General features: G+C 36.0%; 2 protein-coding genes across 7 annotated transcripts in view; one reads left to right on the top strand and one right to left on the bottom strand.

The window, feature by feature from the left end:
- The window catches only part of mboat2b (membrane bound O-acyltransferase domain containing 2b), a 32,124-nt gene extending 18,680 nt beyond the window's left edge, over positions 1 to 13,444 (bottom strand). For 3 of the 5 annotated variants that reach the window (XM_067383059.1, XM_067383055.1, XM_067383056.1), the window contains exons 1-2: positions 13,112 to 13,202; positions 1,475 to 2,009 (exon numbers count right to left, since the gene is read on the bottom strand). Coding sequence is in view for 1 of the 5 variants with exons in the window: in XM_067383054.1 (XP_067239155.1) it covers positions 13,112 to 13,195 (84 nt within the window). In the remaining 4 variants the exon portion in view is untranslated. Of the gene's footprint in view, positions 1 to 1,474; positions 2,010 to 13,111 lie in introns of all 5 variants that reach the window. The other 2 variants (XM_067383054.1, XM_067383058.1) reach the window with 2 other exon arrangements.
- Positions 13,445 to 13,666: 222 nt separating this feature from the next.
- On the top strand, positions 13,667 to 21,283 carry e2f6 (E2F transcription factor 6). 2 transcript variants are annotated; one of them, XM_067383053.1, is made up of 8 exons: positions 13,667 to 14,509; positions 16,692 to 16,837; positions 17,460 to 17,521; positions 17,626 to 17,827; positions 17,995 to 18,150; positions 18,246 to 18,360; positions 18,553 to 18,730; positions 20,812 to 21,283. In XM_067383053.1, the coding sequence occupies exons 1-8, from the start codon at positions 14,192 to 14,194 to the stop codon at positions 20,847 to 20,849; spliced, it is 1,215 nt and encodes a 404-aa protein (XP_067239154.1). In that variant the 5' UTR covers positions 13,667 to 14,191; the 3' UTR covers positions 20,850 to 21,283. The 2 variants fall into 2 exon arrangements, with proteins under 2 accessions (XP_067239154.1, XP_067239153.1); XM_067383052.1 differs by lacking the exon at positions 13,667 to 14,509 and adding an exon at positions 14,650 to 15,363.
- Positions 21,284 to 21,674: the final 391 nt, after the last annotated feature.

Genomic DNA, 21,674 nt, shown 5'->3' with positions numbered 1-21,674 from the left:
AATTCATAAAATAGTTACTGTTTCCAAATGAAAGCTTAACATTTCACTTTACATAGGCAGATTGTGTGATGCTCCCATTAGAGATTTACTCTTTTACCAAAGTGTTCAGGTTCTCAGCACCAAGTAAACAGAGGGCACATCCTGCTTATAGATTCAGACTTAGAGAAAAGGTGCCATGGAAGATGACACCAACTCAATATATCAATACAGATTATAAAGCATGCTCTCATAAGAGCTTTATGTTAAGGACAGCCAGGAGAGATGAGAGGGGCTCAAGTAAACATTTTTATAGAAGAACATTAAAAAGGCTCATTCACAAGCTCTCCTTAACAGCCGGTTGTAAATGAAAGCGACGGGGGAAAAAATGGAAAAACAAACCAAGTTACTTAACTCGACGGGCCCTTTAGGCAACAATCTAAAGCAGATGAATTTTTAAACTTTTGACTTTTTGACATGATTCAGCATTACAAAACCTACTCATAAGCCCATTTCTGCATAATTATTGCTTTATCATTTTGCCAGATAAAAGGACTTTTAGTGAAACTATTAAAATTAGGGAGATTGAATTCAATTATAAAAGCCAAGGAGAAATTTTCTGTGCTAAAACATAAGGGAATTTATTTAAACTCCTTTGGGATTTCTTATAAGAAGAAGAACTATATTTTTTGTCAATGTCAAATCAACATTTTGTGAATTTAGGTATGATAAATCTATAATGTAAAGTATATTAATAATAGGGGTGTAACGATACCATCATGTCACAAATCGATACATATCATGATATTGAACTCATGATACAATATTATTGCGACACTCCAAAACATAGTAAAAGGTTACAAAAAATAACTTAAAAATGCTAAATTTGGTAATACAATGGGGGGTGGAAATAAATAGGCTTGGACTTGGTGTTGGAAACCCAAAGCATAGGACAATGGTGACACAAAGAATAAAAATATTCATGATTCTGAAGCCGAAAACACAATTGTTTAAGATGAATATGTTTGCACTCTGACTAGATGTATTTAAAATAATGTAGGACACTTTTTACTGTTAACATAAGACATTTGGCATTATCAGGATCCTCAAATATTCCTCCTATTGCATTATTATACATTATAATCAACATTATACTGTATATAGTAGTTTAATGTAGTACTGACACTAAAACTCTGTAAATTTTATTCTCATTCAGTAATTTTCATTTTGGGTGAACTACTGTATACACAATAGAGATTGATACTATCCATGATACATATTGTTGCATTTTTGTATTGCGATAGATTGTGAACGATATTGTTATACCCCTAATGGATAACTAATTTTGAGATCTGCTAAAGAAAAAAAGAATGAATGCAAATAAAGATAAAAAAAATTTCTTGTTTGACCTCTTTAATATTAATGCTCTTGGCTTGAAATTATGGTGAAATATGGCAGAATATTCAAGTGACATGAGGAACTCAAATAACCTGCTCACCTCCATCAAAAACTCCATGTTGATGTGTTGCTGTTATGAGGCAAGCTGGCCAGAAAAGTTGGACCTTTCTTTCTTTCTGTCTCTCACTATCTTCTTTAATTAATGATCCTTGATGCGTCTCATTACATTCCTAGTCTCCTTTATGTCCAGGTTACCTGGTGCCTTGTCTCTTGTGTCAGTGCAGAGGAACCTGAGCAGAGGTCCCCATCACCCCAGAGCTACATCAGAGAATTTGCCAAACCAACAGATTCTGATAAGCAGCAGATAAATCTGATTTCTTTCTGTACATGTGACTCAGAAGCAAGACGACTGTTCTTGGGCTTGGCTGGAAATATCCCGAAGATTCATCAAGTTCAGCTGATGCGGAGAAAGCGAAAAAAGGCCTTCTCACTTCATCAGGTGGTGAATGTCACCGCTGAGATGCTAAATGGACCCTTCTGTAATCTTCTATAGTGGTGAACTGAAACTACAACAATATTTTTGAAATCCCATTTGCTTCAATAGCAAGAGAAAAAAAAAATCCACAATAGCGTTTCTATGAAAGAGGAAAAAAAATGCATATCGTGATTGATTACATTGTTAAGAAGAGAGAAACATGTCAATCCCATTACTGTCAATCTCTCAGCTGCTGGATTTGAAACACACACAGCAGAGTTGACTATTTTTCTGTAATTTACAAGGTAATATAACAAAGTATAGTGTTATTAATTTAAAAATAAAATGAAAATATAAAAAAAAGCTTAACTGTGGAAATGCGTCATTGCAATGTGTGAAAAGGGTCCATTGTCAGAACAAATCAAATGGACTGATTACAGAGAAAGAATAAAAGAATAAGATCAAAAGTTCTTGGTGACATCAGCCATAAAGTCATTTCCATGTTCATTGTTTTACTATTTTAATGTGACAGAGTCAACATTGAAAAAAAAACATGCATCGAAGAAGAATGAAAGTCCAGAGGGATGTAGTGATGAAGTAAATAGAGTCAATATTAATTTTATGCTGAAATTACACAAACACTGTTGCACTACAAAAAAAAAAAAAGACAAACAATATCTGTCAGCAAAAACAAAGCAGCAAATGTTATATAAAATTACTGTGCATACAAGTTATAAAATGAACCCATAAAATGTCAGTGGTTTTGTAATAAAGTAGTGCAGGACGGCAAGGCCAGGCCTAAATATTCCTCCCTGCTCTGCCTTGTAAAATTAGAGTTTAGAAAAACAGGACAGTGGGTACCTGACTGTGGGCTTGTAACACTAGCTGCGTTTACATGGACCCTAATAATCCCTTTCTAATTGTTCTAGTAGCACAGCCAGAATAAGAAAAGTCACATGTAACCACGTCATTCGGAATGAATTGGCTAAATCCGATTGAAATTTCAGATTGTACTAAGGGGTGGCTTAAACCTTTTCTATTTTGTTCGATAAGATATGTAAACTTGATAGGATTAAACAGCGAAACTAGAAAGTTCTGCGCATGTGCAATGACATAGTAATTACTGGCGTATTACGCACGGAATAAGCTGCTGTTGTTGAATATAGTGTCATAAATGACTGTCGTGTCATTCTAAAATTCCCATCCCACTTATTGTCTGTGAAGTTGCACAGGAAATTGTCGTTCCAGCAGTCCTTGTTTTGGACTCTCATCCACAGATACCTTGCTTTGGTTGCGGGAAGGGGCATTTCTGTCAGGACCACTATCGCCAATTATGATTGATAAATTGCTAGTTTGTATTGGCGTTATGGTTCTGTTTTGGGCAAGAACTCCCTGCGCATCCATGCAGCCTAGCATAGATAAGAGCAGGGAGAGCAGCAATTACCCTTAGGGTAAACAGAACAGAACCAACATATGCAGATATCATTAATGTCAATAATTTAACATGTACACATATTTCAAGAATTAGTCTGATTCAGGGGAATTATAAGGCCAATCCTGAGTAAAAAGAGGAGGAGCTGGGGATGGAGGAGGATAATTAGCTCCAAAGAAATGCGATAGCTGCTGATAATACTGAGGAGCTTATATATGGATGCTGTGATAGGCGTCGTATTCCTATAGGTAGACATCAGACACCTGAGAGTCAGCTGATGCGACGTGACCTGCCAGAACTGACGCTAACGCTTGATTTTTACTGATAAATACAATAGGCATGGCACAAAGCTTCATGTGCTCGTCGTTTCCAAATCAGGCCCCGAAATAGATAAACCTTAAAGGTTCTCTAAGCGATCCTGGTTGGAGTAACTTCCTGTTGACGTTCGAAGTGTTGTCAAACAAAACACAGGCTAGCTAGACCCTCCCTCCTCCTCCTCCTCCTGCTTTTTAAAACAAAGAAAAGAAGCAATGGCAGGATGATGGCTAGTATGCGCCAACAGCTGGAAACTGTATATTCGTGCAGTGTGCGGATGTCAAAAGATCAAAGCTGATGTTAAGCTTGGGACGTATAAACGTGCACATTAACCTGATCCCTTTATTTAGCATCCATGTAAACACTGTGTTCATCAATGATTTCATAGGGTATATGTCGAACATCACATGACCAAACCGGAAAACTGGTCTCATTGCATCCGCTTGTCAGGTGAAAGTGTTAACAGCAATATGAACTGACGGCATATCTATGGACTTTTAAGGTATAGGTGTTTTATTCTATTAAATGTCTAAACGTTAATGTGAAGAAGAAAAATTAAAAAAGCTTTTAGATATCAATCAGCATATGCAAGGGACATTAGTTATGCTCATCTTTGCTCACTTCTTTTAAGTTATCTTGAATAAAACAGATAAGAAGCACATACAAAAGACCCAAACCAGAAGCTATCTGTTTTACAGAATATGGAAGTTAAATTGTGCATAACCCCTATTCCGATTAAAACAAAAAGTGTAAATGTAAACGTAGCTAGTGTTACAGTTTCACGGTAGGACACAGGATGCTACATTCAGCTTCACGCACCGTGACGTATTTATGTGTTCTATGTTATATGTCCTGTATGATGAGAAAAAACATGCAGAAAGCAACATTGATTATGATAATGAATAATTAATGCTTCAATTAAGACCATTTATGCCTTAGTTTGGGTGCATCTGTTTGGCGTACCAATAACAAACAACGAAAGTACATGGGAAATCTGTTTAAAAACAATCACTATATTGCAGTTCCATCTGGTGTCACTAGAGGTGCAGAAATGACACAAATCAGCTTTAAGTGCATCGGCTTTTTGTGGCAATCCTTGAGAAGCCTGTTGCTAGGACACGGTCCTCCTAAAAATAAAAGAGGACACTGAGGTACAGAATGAAAGCTGCCCGCTTCAGTCATCAGTCTTTTCAGCTGTCAAAAGCCACACGCTTGGGATGATTGATTTGCTTTCTACTCCAAGCACTTCTATGGAGATCAAAGCAAAGTATCCTTTTTCTCTTGCAGTTAGATGCAACTGAAACCCAATTATATAAATTTTTTTATTCTGCATGGACACTTTGGGCAGAATAATGCGATATAGAGCAAGAATATTTTCCCTCTTGAAACTTTTTCTCAAACCAGGTCCATATCCACGAAGGTCCGTCATAACATCTCTAAGCAAGAACCTGTGGCAGGGTGAGCTCTACAACACTTAACCCATTAATCTCCCTAATCAAACGCCTGACCTTGGCTATGGCATTGGAATTACATGGCAAACAGTTAGCCAATGATTAAATCGCTCTTGAGCACTAAGTGCTCCCTCCAAACAGTGCATTAGATACTCAATTATTTATTGGTGCTGCTAATGCACATGCTGTACTTATGCTCCTGTCAACTGAGCAGGTAAGGATAACCATTACATAATACAAGTCCTTGAAGCTATGGTGAAATCTGGATGAGATGGACCATTCCAATAAGAGCTTCTAAAACAATGCATCATGCGTATGAGGGTCGAATGAGGTTTTGTCTTTAGTATACAAAGGCAAAAGTTGGTTAATCCATCTTAGAAATGGACTGGAATTGGAGTGGAATGGATATCACTTATCCTTGCTTGCACTTAGCATCAGTTATAGATCAGATGATCTTATTATTACATTTAGCTGGATTCTGCAGAGCTCTCCATGAGAGGATTGGCCACAAAAACTTTACATTTTACTTTACATAAAATACATTTCATGAAACAGCATTTTACAAAATACTTCAATACTCCTCGCTTTGATATAAAATGTTATTTTATAGCCATTTTTATCAATTGCAAAAGGCGTAAACATTAAAGGACTAAAAGATAGGTAAGCACGATATTATCAGTATGACATCATTCTTGAAGTGAACTTTTGCATGTACCGTGATTAAATTTACGGCTTGGATTGCAGCCTTGAACTTGTGAATTTGAGTACAGAAAGATGCGATACCTGTCAACAGCCAATACTCTCTAGTGCAGCACTACAAACCACGCCCCTACTAATTACGCACCCTACCTCAATTCACGTCCCCTACAATTAAATAGCCATTCGGGATGTCACCAGAGCCCCTCCCTCTGGAATTGCTGATGTCATCACTAGTTCTACTCTTCTTTTACTTCACTTTCCTCGCTTTTTGAGGAGGGCGCTGTTGTTACACTAATAAAATGAAAAGTACAATACACAACAAATACCATTAAGTTACTTCTGTTTCTGAATAAATAAAGAAATAATTTAAGTCACGTCACCCGCAGCTCATGTGTTGACTACGAATTCAAAAATAAAATATTTAGGTTACAACTAGGGCTGGGCGATATATCGCATGCGATTGTCACGTGCATTTCGTCAGTAAAGCCGGTTCCCTGATTACTGCTAAATCGCCATCACCTGCTTTCAAATGGAGCGCCATTAAATAGACAGAGCCATAGATCACTGACAAGCTACGCAATATCGCGTACATTATCGCAGATGAATCACCTTCGATAATGAACGCGATATTGCGTAGCTTATCAGTGAACTACGGCTCTGTCTATTAAATGCCGCTCCATTTGAAAGCAGGTGATGGCGATTTAGCAGTAATCAGGGAACCGGCTTTACTGATGAAATGCGTGTGACAATCGCATGCGATATATCGCCCAGCCCTAGTTACAACTGCATCTGTCTGGAAAAATTAACAGCAGTGATTGATTTATTATTGTTTTTTAAAGCTTTCAATGTACTCCTAACTTTATTAACATTTATTTAGCTCTAACAAGTAACCTTTTAGAAAGGAATGAAAAAAATACAGTTTACTCAATACGAACTCAAATATATTCATTTATAATTCTTGCCAAGGAGAGACTTGGAGTTGTTTCTAAACAAAGGGAAATATTGGTATTGGCATCAGCCAAAATTAATCGAAAATTATCGGCATATCAGATATAGGCAAAACCCCAATATCTTGCCTCCCAACTAGGGTTGGGTCACAATGATAAATGTTTAAAAATCTATCTAAAAACTTTAAATGAGCAACTAAATAATTGCAAAGATAATCTAAATGCAAAAGTAGGCAGAAATGGCCTTGCACAATTAAATATTTAAAATATATTGATACAGATAAATTAATTTAAAAATCTGTAATACTGACTCATAACATGTGACTCTCTATAAAAGAAAATACACTATAAAAAACGTTCCATTCTGTTGTGCGTCATCTAGTGGTTCATGAATGCAAGAATGGATCATATGTAAATTGTTGTAGCTTTTTGCACATGCCTAAAAAAATACTTTTGGTATAATCAGTCTCTATACATATTGTTTGGATTAAAAGTTTTTGACTTTCTTTTAAAAAGTATTTGAAGTGTTTTTTAGTGTCTCTTGCATTTCTCAGGCCAACCTTTGGTTGCACACATAATTCTTGGATGGCCCTTGTTTGTTATGTAATCCAGAAAATAGCAATGTGGCAATGTGAGGATTTGTTTTCCTCTAGTACATGAGTGAAAATGCTGAGTAGCAGGGTAAACCGCAGTCTCTAAAAAACACTTTCTCACTAGGATTCTTATGCCCAGGAGAAAATTAATCTGCATCTTCTTGTGAGAGACTCGGCCTACAGGGAGCCCATTGCTCCATATTACTCAATGAAGAAAAATGATCAAGCGTTTTCCAAATCAAGAGAGCACCATGCCAATTTAGGATCCAAAGAAACACATGACTCACTGAACAGCCTAAACATCACAAATGAGTTTGAGATTATAATGTTTCCTCAACAACATGTAAATAACAAATGAAATCTGCCTCTAAATCAGCTCACTGATTTAAATCAATTATTGGATCTGCATTGTTTCCATCAGGACACCCATGGGAATAATGTTCTCTGCTTGAGTAATTAGCAAAGAGCACTGAGGCCTCTTCCTGTGGGACACCAAAATATTGTCTCTTCTCCTACAGAGACAGTATTGCTCAGAAAGCGTCATGTCAGGGTTCAGACTTTCAGAAGTTCAAAATCACACACAACTCAAGACTACCAGTTTTACTTCAGGTGTTATTTGCTATAGATCCACATGTGTTGAGCAAATGCTCTGAGACGAGTGCTTCATATGATTTATTAGGGCAAGCCCTGATCTCAATCAAACAGTCGAAGGCACCACAGATCCGGTAGTGCACAACAGCTGACTAATGAATTTAGAGGCCCACACAACAATACACACAGGTGTCATTTGCATTAATGAGGCATAAGGGTCTTTGTTAATCAAAAGCCAGGTATTGTGGCAAAGCTGGCTAAGAATACCGCCCTTCCACTTCACCCGTCCATTCAGCTCAAGAAACCAAAACCTCTCACAGTCAAATGGTTAAGCAGAGCATAAAATGTTAACATGCAACTTCTCGATTCATTAAGGTATCAGCAATCTATCCTTGGTTCTTGATCACTGAATACACCAGGGGGGCATCAATATGGAAATTTTGGCTGATACCAATATTTTTTTATTTTGCCATGGCAGATAATCAATAAATGGCAAACAAAAAATAAAATCAATAGTTTTAAAGGACACAATTGAACTGATGATTGAATACACCAGGGATGCACTGAATGATATGGAAATTTTGGATGATACAAATAATTATTTTGATATTATGATTCAAAATCAATATCAGCAGATATTGAGTATAAAAACTATACTCAATTGGTTTTAAACAAAAATACAATAAAAATAAAAGTTATAACTGAATTGGTCATGATGCACCAATTTGGAAATGTCGGCCGATATGATACCGATATAATATTTTGAAGCTGATAACCAATATATTAGATGATATTAGATATCAATCTACATTTTGTGACAAAACAAAACAGCAAATGATCATCTTAAAGCTCCAGATTTCCACGTTTCAAATCACGCCAAACATCAAGTGGAAAACGGCATAATTTTAAAACCCATTTCAATGTAGGCCAACTTTCTTTAATAAAGGTTTCTTTTAGTTTTCTTTTATAAATTTCTTTATAAATGTGGAATATAAATTCTAAAAAATAAAGAAACTGACCAAAAAAAAAATCAAAAGGTGGGATGAATTAAATAATGTGGGTCCTATCCTATGATAATTCTGTTGAAATAAATTAGCTTAAATATTTTTTACTTATCAGATTGATACCACTAACAATCATTAACCTAAGTCAACAATCATTAAGTCAAATATATCAACTGATACAGATATGACCGCTGATATACTGTGCAACTACAGGATACACTTCCTATTATTATCCTATTATTACATATTACATAAAAAAAATCCCAAACACTTCCTCTGCCATTGGTCAAACAAAGATACAGTCCTAGTTGAGTCAATAGTAATAATAATAATAATAATAATAATAATAATAAGACATAAAATGGTGAATTCTGAAGCAAAAGATCACAAAATTCTGAGGAACTGTTTTTTGACTTAGGCTTTGAGCTTTTGACCCATTATCCATGGCTGTGAAATGGCATGTTCTTCATGCGAACATTAAAAGCACTGATGCTGGTGACCTGCTGTGAACTGACAACGACACTGATGAAATGCACTGTCATTTGATGAATGCAGCTAATGTGTACAGATCAGAATTAACAAGACATCCTGTTGCAGAGGGAATGAGAAAAATATCTGATCCAAACCAACCACAAACTGCACAAGAGGCAAAAGGCATTAGAGACTTTCTCTCTTTTAGGCCCAAGTGTAACAGGAGTCCAGTGTCTGGCAGTAGTGGAGCAATGCTAGCCGATTACTGCTCACATTACAGTCTGTTCTCGCTTCAGAGTTATTCTCCATCAACAGGACACCTTAGAGGAGTTAACTTTTCAACGAAATCTACATCTAAAGTGTCACTACATACACTACCATTCAAAAAGTTTAGGGTCAGGATGATTTTTAAAAAGAAATACTACTTTTATTCAACAATATGCATTAAACTCTTTTTTTTTTTTTTTTTAAGTGGCGGTAAAGATATTTATGTTACGAATATTTTATATTTCAAATTCTGTTATTTTAAACTTTCTATTAATCAAAAAATCCTAAGAAAGATAAATCATAGTTTCCACAAAAATATTAAACAGTACAACTGTTTTCAACATTGATGATAAGAAGAAATGTGTCTTGAGCACCAAATTAGCATATTAGTATTATTTCTAAATGATCATATGACATATGACAAAAAGCTGCAGAAAATTAGTTAGCCTCAAATACGTTATTGCTTTTATAAAATGGTTACCACACAATACAAATATTAAAGCCAAAAATATGTAACAATGCAACTTTCATGAAGTAAACTCTTACTAAAAGCCTTCCTTCCACTGGAAAAAATAGTCCCTGACCATGAACAGCAACAGAAGTTACATTATTACGCCATTAGATGGCGGCAAAGTGTGTCAGTTTATGAGTGTGTCAGTCAGTAGCGAAGACTTTTACATTGAAGAGACTGAATTGTTGTGAACACGGAACAAGACGCAACTGACAAATGCTAGCGCTGTCAGTCACGGGAAAACCCCTTAGCTGTTAAAAGGACAGGATAATACATCGGACATTTAAACAGATTTTTTATTATGAACATAGGACTGAGCTAAAGGAAAATGCTAAATCTCAATGCAGGTAATAAACTCACTCACTCGATCTCTTTCTCACAGTGCTCTTCTACATAATACAGTAACCTTCAATGAATAATATCAATTGATAAAAGAACAGTTTACAATGCTAAGAGTGGTTGCTAAGGGTGTTGTGTAGTGATACACAGATCCGTTGGGTGAAGCGGTCTTAGCCGTGTTTTATCGTGAATAAAACACAGCTATTGACCAATCAGAATCAAGGACAGGAACTAAGCGTTTTATAAAGTAACTTATATCACAATATTGCGGTTTTTACTGCATTGATAAAATAAATGCAGCCTTGGTGAGCAACATTTAAAAACATTTTAAAAATCTCACCAACCCCAAACTTTTGAACTGTAGTGTATGCCTTTTGTTTGCAATAAAAATAAGAGCACAGACAATGCCACCTCTTCAAATGTCATTACTAAGGTCCATCTGTCTGTACTAACTCAATATTAGCAGCTTACATACAGAAATCAAATTGTGTAATGTAATAAATCACTACTCTTACCCATTTTGGGGTTTGGTTTCATGGTTTCACAAAATCAGTGTCTGAACAATCCACACAACCACCACTTTAAAAATGTGAAGGACTTTTTTTTACAAAGTTAGATAATACATAAAACTATGCCCATGTCCCTACTTCAATAAAATCAATGGGATTTGTTTTCTATTATGTGAAAATTATTTACTCACAGCTGAAATGCTTTTTTTTTTTTTTTTTTTTTAAAGCCCCTTTAACATCTATCAATTACTGCTGTCATATATTTTAGTGAGAAAGGTAATCAGCACCATCAGCATCTATTTTCATAATATGACATGCCCTCCATAACAAGCCTCTGTCCTTGACCTTTGGTTTCTTTGGCATCCACCGGTACAATTTACAAATCCATAAAGGTATACCATTTTAGGTTTAAATGCTTGTAACGTAGGCCTAATAGATTGCCCTGTCTATCATGATAACAAATATTTAATTCATTTTAAATTATTTAATAGATTTATCAATGCATTTATCAATGAATGTCTAACACTCAAGCATCCTGTTAAAATTGCTTCGATATTTCCTGGGAGAAAAATACATGACCATGCAATGTGATTTCACTAAAGCTATTCTAGTTTATCATGACGTTAGAGAACACAGATTCAAAACACGCCATTTACCAAGCAGCCATTCTCTGTGGAACATGCAGTGCCAGAGCGGTTTACAAATCTAGCGAGATGTCTAATATATTTTATATTATACTATCTATATAGGTAGCTCACTGGATAATGAGCAGCATCCCATATATACATATTTAATGTTATGGTCTTAACCATTTTAATCACAAAACACTGGTCAGGAAATAAGAAATATTGCACTAATACTGTAGATAAAGTAACTTCCCCTTTGTTTTTTTAAAATGTTTAAACCATGTGGGTAAACTTGCAGACAGCTTTTTGCAGGAAGAAGAGTCATTGTTGTTCCACTCAATGTTAATGGCTTCAAACAGTTAATGTGTAGTTGAAAATGTCTCCTAGTTCGTTGGAGTTTAATGTGAGACCAAATATTCCCTATAGGGTTCAAATCTGGACTCTGACCAGGGCAAAACATGAGCCTGATGGACTTGTTCTCAAGCCACTTCTTGATTGTCTTTGCAATTTGGGCAGGAGCATTGTCTTGTCTTGATGAAAAATAACGTCTGATCATTCCTATTTAGATAACTTTTCATTTGTGGGAAGCAAGCCATTCTGCAATATCCTCCTGTACTCTAAAGCATTAAATGACATTTCACATTGAAGAAGCTCACCAAAAAGGCTCCCTACACAAAGGCACCTATTCCTCATTGCTTCACTTTGGTAGCGATGCATTTATTATTATATTTCTCAGCAGATTTTCTAAGAAACTGCTCTGGAGCATCACTATGCAACTCATGTTTCATTGTGATTCATCAGTCCGACTCCACAAACAACTTCCTAAATTCTGCCAAAAACTTAATTCTGTCTTTGATTTTTTTTCTGAAACATCTAATTTCCTGACCAATATTTTGTGGTTAAGACAATTAAAACCTTAATGTTTAGCCATTTTGGGCTTGGCCCATTTTTTGGCTAGGAATGTGTGTGTGTTATATACATATACACACACATATATATATATATATATATATATATATATATATATATATATATATATATATATATATATATATATATATTAGATGATAACCACAAATAACACTAACACACATATTTAAAATAACTGCCTTGGGTAGCACGACATCATGACGTTTCTAAAAAGTGCCTGATAAATGACTAGCTTTTTTTCTCCCCTGAAATATGCCTACATTAATCTAGGTTGTATATGAATTAAAATCCACATTTGCAAATCCTCGACTAGTTCATCATCCATTTCATCACGCAAATGACACATTTCATGAGCACACCATCAACTCTATCCGACGGAAATATGCGATTGCTCAGGCAGACGTCATGAATTTCGAGAGGAAATATAAAAAATGCAACGTTTTCATTGTCCTTACCAAATGTTTTCGTGCACAGCCTGTAAAGGATTTGTATAAGGACCTGGATGCCAATGAAAGCTGTATTGAGGGTTTTGTGCCTCCAGTACTCATAGAATAGAATAGAAATAACAGTAATGTACCTGATCTAACGGAAGGTTGGTTATCTCGCTTATTGGCTGTAGTAAGCTGGATCCGGTGCAGGCTGATATCGTCTCAGTAGCCATGTTTCGCTATTGTATTAGTTCTGTGCGGTTCTCTATGACAGTGCCAGCCCAGTTCGCCCTGATTCAATCCCACACACATCCACATCCACCTCTGGAGAGACTGTTGCTGCTTGCTGCTGTCCACTGCTGGTAAAAAACGGCAGTACAACACCCCACAGTAAAGGGATTTACGAATCATACTACTGCAAAGGCTACGCTCATGAATATTAATTACGTAACGTAAAGTTCGGCCGAACTGATTGGCTGAAAAACTGACGTAGGTAAGAGGCAGAGCCATGTCTCTTTGAGGCTCTGGGGTGCCAGGCTTTAGTGATGGGAAGTACGACCGACTCAACTTTTTGTAACAGTTCCTTTTAATTAACTTTTTTGTTGTTGTTTGTTTGTTTAGTTTTAATAAACGGTTAATAAACGATTCATCATCTTGTCCCTCTTTTCCCGGCGTTCTTACATGCTACAACACGTTCAAATATAAAATCTGTTATTTATTTGCATTTACAATGCAACCAAAATAATTACCTCTTTATGCTGAAACGTTTTTATATTATGTTTTAAAAAAATAAAGTGATATTTATTAAAACAAACTTTGCTTCCATTACGTGTTATTTGCAACATTTTTGCTATTTGGTTAGAATGTAAACGGTTCAATGAGTCGGTGACTGAACCTCTAGAACCGTTCAGTTCGATTCTTCCACCACAAAAACCTACATGTTTTTACAGCACACACCTATCATATACCCGTACATATTCGTGAACTTTGTAAAAAAAATGCAGACGTAAAAAAGGATGCACAATACAATGTAGGCTATTTTACTTCTCCAATTCACTAGATGTCACTAGGTGTGATAAGCTAATAGAGGGAGCACCAGAAGCAGAAATCAAATCATTTGATTGGTCAGACGTGATCACGTGACACCGTGTTTGCTTTTCAGGTCGTGATGTGTGTAAACATTGCACGTTGCACGTTGCTCTGATTTAATCTGACAGCTTGTTGCGACCATGGTGAAGTGTGCAGTCCAAGGATGCATAAACCACAGTGATCTCAGACCGGGAGAGCAATCGAGTCGTCCGCGCAAGAGATTTTTCAGGTTCCCTAAAGACAAGGCCCGAGTGAAAGTGTGGCTGGCCGCTTTACGGGAGACTGAGCGCGAAATCACAGATCTTCATCAGATATGCGAGGATCATTTCCTGAGCCATCACATCACGCCGAACGGCATCAGTCCGGACGCGATTCCTATTATGCCCCCATTAGATGGACCGATCTGCGGGTGGAGCTCGTGTGATGAGCAGGACGAGCACCCGGACCCAGCTGAGGAGGTGAGAAGGGTGCAACGCTTCTGACAACCAACTATTTATTATATAGAACAAGTCATTCAGGTTTTTTGGAATATAAAACAAATGTATTCACATTACAACGTGTTGTTACATTAAATTAAACAAAGTAAAAAAAAAAATCAGTTCCTTTTTTTATCCTGACTGAATAATAAATTAAAAAAATGAAACTGTTACTTAAAATGTATTAAGACTTGTATTGCTTAATATAACATAAATAAAGTATCTTACTGTAGTAGAAAACCCATTAAAGGAAAACGTTATTTAAAAATCATATGGGGGCGCCATTATTTTGCATTCTGCGTCGATGACGTCAAATGGTTGCGCTACTGGCGTAACCCGATGCTATTTTTACCACAGCACAGCTCGGAAAATAAAACACCGATACGATGCCACATTGTGCGGCTATTGGTTGTAATTTTCAGTCGAAGGGTAACAAGAGAAGCGATATAAGTCTTCACTCCTTTCCCAGCGATAAGAAGAGGAGAAAAGAATGGGAAGATGCCTGTGGACGAATAAACCTTCCTAAAGACCCGCGTCTTTGTTCTCTCCACTTTAGCCCTGATGCCTTTGATGCTTTTAATAGACCACAGCTACTGAGAGAGCTTACAGGTGGCGGTGGATATAAGCGTAGGCTTAAACCAAATGCCATACCAACGATTTTCCCCCACAAGGACTCAAAATCGAGTGAAATCCGCGCTGAGAAACAGCAGAGACAAGAAACGCTGGCAGGATGTAAACAACATGCAGACGCTTGCCATGAAGCCACAGCCACTGGAGGGGAAAGTTCAAGCTTATTCGATGAGGAGTCTGACGATTCGTCAGTTTCACTGCAGTCAGTAAGTGTACAGCTTTCTCCAGTTATGAGTGATGCAGCAACGCAGACGGATGTTGTTGCCGTTCGACTGAAAATAACAACCAAAAGCCGCACAATGTGTTGTGTTGCGGTAAAAAAATAGCGCCAGTGGTTTACCGAGTGCAACCGTTTGACGTCCTCGACGCTAAAAGCACTGCGCACCTAAAAATAAATATGTATAAAACGATGTTGATTTTTTTAAATAACGTAAATCTTTCATGGCTTTTCTACTACTTCTGTAAGAGACATAATATACGTTATATAATTAGTTCACCCCAAAATGAAAGTAATGTATTACTTACCCTCATGCCGTTCCACACCCGTAAGGCCTTCGTTCAACTTTGGAACACAAATTAAGATATTTTTGTTGAAATCCAATGGCTCCTTGAGGCCTCCATAGCCAGCAATGACATTTCCTTTCTCAAGATCCATAAAGGTACTAAAAACATATTTAAATCAGTTCATGTGAGTACAGTGGTTCAATATTAATATTTATAAAGTGAAGAGAATATTTTTGGTGCGCCAAAAAAAAAACGACTTGTATAGTGATGGCCGATTTCAAAACACTGCTTCAGGAAGCTTCAGAGCGTTATGAATCAGCGGTTCAGAGCGCCAAAGGCACGTGATTTCAGCAGTTTGGCGGTTTGACACGCGATCCGAATCATGATTCGACACAAAAGATTCATAAAGCTCCGAATCTTCCTGAAGCAGTGTTTTGAAATCGGCCATCACTAAATAAGTCTTTATTTTGTTTTGTTTTTTTGGTGCACCAAAAATATTCTCGTTGCTTTATAATATTAATATTGAACCACTGTACTCACATGAACTGATTTAAATATGATTTTAGTACCTTTATGGATCTTGAGAGAGGAAATGTCATTGCTCCCTATGAAGGCCCCACGGAGCCATCGGATTTCAACTACAATATCTTAATTTTCTGTTCCGAAGATTAACGAAGGTGTTACGGGTGTGGAACGGCATGAGGGTGAGTAATAAATGACAGAATTTTCATTTTTGGGTGAACTAACCCTTTGAGTTCCCTTTAAAGCTTTTAGTTGGGTCTTATTAACCATCTGAGCTCAATAATGATTCTATATTTTATACAGGTTACAACTAACCAGTAATAAAATTAATGAAATAATAAAGCCATTAAACATAAATAAAGAAGTAGAAATAAAATTGCCTCTTGTTTAGCTGAGCTATTGATTAAAATGAATGTGTTCACTGCTTACTTAGCTGGAACAATTTTGGTATTAATTGAGTAACACTGCAGAGTGTCCAGTGTTATTAACCTTAATTTTGTCTTAAAAGAGTGGAGGTGGTGCAGATGATGATTTTTATGATGAAGACTTTGAGGATGATGACGACGAAGAAGATGATGATGAAGACCACAGTCGTGCACATGATGGTTCACATAGCATGAATAGTCAAGCCCAAGGACAGTTTCTCACTGGAAGGTAATTCAATTCAAAACTTTATTTCAGACTCATAAAAGGTCCATAAAAGAAAACATTGAAACAATACAAACAGACAATAACAATACAACAACACAATACAATAACAAATCAGGAATCATATAAGCACTTTCTCCAGTGTCTCCAGAGCTCTGACAGTGCTCTGCTCAGGCATTGTAAAAACATTTATAATATCATTGTGTGAGAGCTCAAGGCGCTTCATAAATGTATACACAAAATTCCGAATCACCGCACTTAGTGTGGGAACATTATTTTGAACAAATAACAGACTGGCACTTGTCCATCGAGGCACCTTTAATAACATGCGAAGTGCATCATTATATGCAACCTGCAACTTCCTATATTTACTTTTACTAAAACTGAACCACAAATGGGCAGTGTAGAGCGGTGTGCAGTAAGCTTTAAACAGACACACTTTTACCTTATTTGAACACATGTGAAATTTGCGTGCCAGCATATTTGCTTGTGCATACAATTTACAATACTGTCTCTGAATGTCGTCATCGTCACAGGTCACTCAGACTAGATTCAATAACAACTAGAGAAAGGACTGGAACAGTATTTATTCTTTTGCCCATTCATTATATCATGTGCTTTCTTTTAGTTTAACTAGCAATCCCATCATTTGCAACATGAATCAAGAAAAACATGTATCCAAGGCACAAGGTACGTTCTGTTATGTTTTTAATTCATTCACTTTATGATGCTGCACAGAACTTGAATATATTTTGACTAAAGTTTCCCTGAATAGTCCTATTTTTTTACTCCAGTTCAGAATCGCTCTGATGTTGCTCTTGGACATCTGACCAAACGCTTCATGCAGCTGCTTCACTCAGCTCCGAATGGAGTCCTTGATCTCAACGAGGTTACACGAAAACTGGGCACACGAAAGAGGCGGGTGTATGACATCACCAATGTGCTAACTGGTATCCAGTTAATCAAAAAGACGTCCAAAAACAAGATCCAGTGGATGTAAGTTTCCACAATTTCACATTTATTTCCACATTTTGGGATAAGATAAACAAATCTTTATAGTTTACAAAAACAAAATCTATCAGATGAAATGCTTTAGTTGGAACCAAGGTTTGATCGTCTTAATACATCAGTATGCGATTCACGCATCTGTCTTTGCGTCCAAGGAATCCAGCACCAGCCAGCAGCTTTGAGAAACAGTGGAGCCCCAAGACAAAAGCTGACCTACTTAATCTGAAGTCAACTGAGGAGGCCCTTGACTGGCTCATCAAAGACTGTGCCCAACAACTCTTTGCCCTGACTGACCTCAAAGACAATGCTGAATATCCTCTCATATTTCAGACAGTCTGTGATATTATTTGTCTAACAATCATTATAGTACTACTTTCAGTTGTTATGGTCTTAACAGCAGTTGTACCTCAGCTTATGTGACATACGAGGACATCTGTAAGATCGATGTTTTCAAGGACCAGACTATAATAGCCATCAGGGCCCCTGAAGAGACCAAACTAGAAGTGCCCACTCCCACTGAAGTAAGCTGGAAGGCTTCAAGCCTTTTAGGAGTCTTAATAAAATGTTTATGTTTATATATAAAATTTATTTTATCGTGAAATAAAATTTTGGTCATATTGCCCACTCCTAATTTGAATAATGATTAAAGGACACTCATCCAATAACTGGAGGTGATTTGTGTTATATGAACCTATGTTTATGTCCTTCTCTAGGAATCTATCCAGATCCACTTGAAGGGCTGCCGGGGTCCCATCCATATACTCACCTGTGAGACTGAGGGCCCGAGTGATGCTGTGGATCCAGATAATCGCACAGAATCGCAGCTTGTCAAACCAGCCTACTTTCTAACACTAGAGGAGAGCCGGATACACACACAACCACTTATATCAGGTTAGCTGTATGGTCTTGTTTTGCACACTTAGATGCCTTTTGGTCACTTACTCTACTGTTCAAAAGTTTGAAGACAGTAAGATCTTTTTACAAAAAAAACAAAACAAATTAACACTTTTTTTTCAGTAGGGATGCATTAAATTGATCAAATGTGACAGTAAAGGCATTTATAATGTTACAAAAGATTTCTATTTCAAATTAATGCTGATCTTCAGAGAATCCTGAAAAAAATGTTATGGTTTCCACAAAATTATTAATTTTTAAACTTTTTTTCAACATTGATATTAATAAAAAAAATCAATAAAAGCATATCAAGAATGATTTCTGAAGGATCATGTTACACTGAACACTGCAAATTCAGCTTTGCCTTCACAGGAATAATTACATTTCAAAATATATTAAAATACAAAACTGTTGTTTTAAACTGTAATAATGTCACAGTATTTTTTTACTGTATTTTTAAAAAGAAATTAATAGTTTAAATTGTAGTGACATTTCATAATATTATTGTTTTTACTGTATTTTTGATCAAATAAATGCAGTCTTGGTGAGCATAAGAGATTTCTTTCTAAAACATAAAACATCTTACTGACCCTAAACTTTTGAACATTAGTTTAGATGTTGAAGAATAAAGATTTTAGAAGTCCAGTCCACAGACATTGATGTATAACACAATATTTGCAGCAGTACATAATTTAACATGTGTGGATTGTTATTTTGTAAAGATTGATATTTGAGATTTGAATTATTCAATAGACTCTATGCACAGGACGTAGTCCTATGATTTATTATTGAAGTATACAGCTATACTGTATATACACACACACAGAGAGAGCTGTTCAAAAGTTTGGGATTGGTAAGATTTTTTATGTTTTTAAAGTAAGTCTCTTCTGCTCATTTGGCTGCATTTATTTGATTAAAAATACAGCAAAACAGTAATATTATTACAGTTTAAATAACTGTTTAACTTTGATGGCAAAGCTGAATTTTCAGCATCATTACTCCAGTCTTCAGTGTCAAATAGTCTTCAGAAATCATTCTAATATGATGATTTTCTGCTCAAGAAACATTTCTTATTATCAATTTTGAAAACAGTTGTGTACTTTTTTTTTTTTTTCTATTCTTTGACGTATAGAAAGTTCAAAAGAACAGCATTTATCTGAACTAGAAAGCTTTTGTAACACTATACACTACCATACAAAAGTTTGGGGTCAGTAAAGGGTTTTTTTTTTTTTTTTTTTTTTAAGAAATTAATACTTTTATTCAGAAAGGATGCATTAAATTGATCAAAAGTGACAGTAAATAGTCTTACACAACTGTTTTCAACATTGATGATAATCAGAAATGTTTCTTGAGCAGCATATCGTTACATTAGAATGATTTCTGAAGGATCATGTGACACTGAAGACTGGAGTAATGATGCTGAAAATTCAGCTTTGCATCACAGGAATAAATTACATTTTAAAAATATATAAAACAGTGATTTTAAATTGTAATAATATTTCACAATATTTTTTTTTATTCTTTTGTTGTTGTTTTTTTAATCAAATAAATTCAGCCTTGGTGTGTATGTGTGTATATATATGAATAATATCTCATTGTAGTAAAGGCCTCCAGAAAGTTTAAATATCAACGGCGGGAAGACAGTCGTATGGCCGAACATTGTTGTGTCCCGTTGTGTTCGGCTTCCTCAAAGTACAACTCTGTGCTGAGCTTTCACACATTTCCTGTGGATGAAGAAAGACGGAAAACGTGGATACGCAACATTCGCCGTGAGAGTCTTAGCTTCACTTCCCATACAAGGGTCTGCAGTCGCCATTTCAAGAGCGATGATGTGAAAGAGCCATTGACTCCTAAAGGGCGTCGTTTGCTGAAGAAAGATGCTGTACCCACCTTATTCCAGTGGAACAACTACTCCACTTCAGAACCACTGCAGAAGAGAGAGGTTTCCACTCCAGCGGATGAAGATCCTGCACCCGTCGACCTCTTGGAACATGACTAGCTATTGCATTTAATCAGGCTGCAGACTGATTGACTGAAAACTTTTTCTTTTTTCTATTTTCTTTTTTCTTTTTTTACAGATGTTTCAAGTACTGTAGCAGCTGTACAGAGTGCATAAGGACAACAAAGAAGAGCCTTTGCTTCTATCCCATTATAACAGACTATGTTGGCCTTTTTGGAGAGACCACTGTGCATATATTCACTCTCCTGGGGTTTAAGACATCTATTGTGAAGACTTTTGTTTTGTAAATATATGGATGAGTATTTTGAACATTTGAAAGTATTTTTTCTATAAGCGTTATGAGGAAACTTGAAGGTTGTCTTTCGAAAAAGGTAAATTGTTTGTTGGACCATCTGATAATGCTGTAAATTAATAAAATCTTTGATGGACCTTGGACCCTTTGTTTCAGTATGGCAAGATATCCTTGTTTATAGAGAAAAGGTGGTTTGCAAATTTACACTGTACTAAATTTGCACAGTGTCCTTGAGCTCTGGAAAGGCGCTATATAAATAAACTTATTATTACACTATGGTTCTAAAGTTTGGGGTCAGTTTTTTTTTTTTTTTAAGAAATTAATAGTTTTATACAGCAAGGACAAATTAAATTGATCAAAAGTGACAGTTAAGGCATTTATAATGGTACAAAAGATTTCTATTTCAAAAATGTTTTTTTTTTTTTTTTAACTTTGTTCATTAAAGAATCCTGAAAAAAATATCAGTTTCCACAAATATATTAAAAAGCTAATAAACTGATTTCAACATTGATAATAACTATTTATTGAGCACAAAATCAGCATATTAGAATGATTTCAGAAGGATCATGTGACACTGAAGACTGGAGTAATGCCTGCTGAAAATTCAGCTTTGCCATCACAGGAATAAATGACATTTTAAAATATATTAAAGTAGAAAATGGTTTCAACTTTTCAATCGTAGTTAGTTA

The sequence above is a fragment of the Chanodichthys erythropterus genome, chromosome 4, assembly GCF_024489055.1.
Source record: "Chanodichthys erythropterus isolate Z2021 chromosome 4, ASM2448905v1, whole genome shotgun sequence".
NCBI lineage: Eukaryota > Metazoa > Chordata > Actinopteri > Cypriniformes > Xenocyprididae > Chanodichthys > Chanodichthys erythropterus.
The sequence above is the reverse complement of the archived record's forward strand: the minus strand, read 5'-3'. Positions and strand labels throughout refer to the sequence as shown.

Bases quoted from the DNA above. Each gene is read 5' to 3' on its own strand.
- e2f6 (XM_067383052.1), top strand. From the start codon at position 14,914: ATGCCACATTGTGCGGCTATTGGTTGTAATTTTCAGTCGAAGGGTAAC. The intron at 16,838-17,459 runs GTAATTCAATTC...GCTTTCTTTTAG, and splicing joins GGACAGTTTCTCACTGGAAG to TTTAACTAGCAATCCCATCA. The intron at 18,361-18,552 runs GTAAGCTGGAAG...GTCCTTCTCTAG, and splicing joins AAGTGCCCACTCCCACTGAA to GAATCTATCCAGATCCACTT.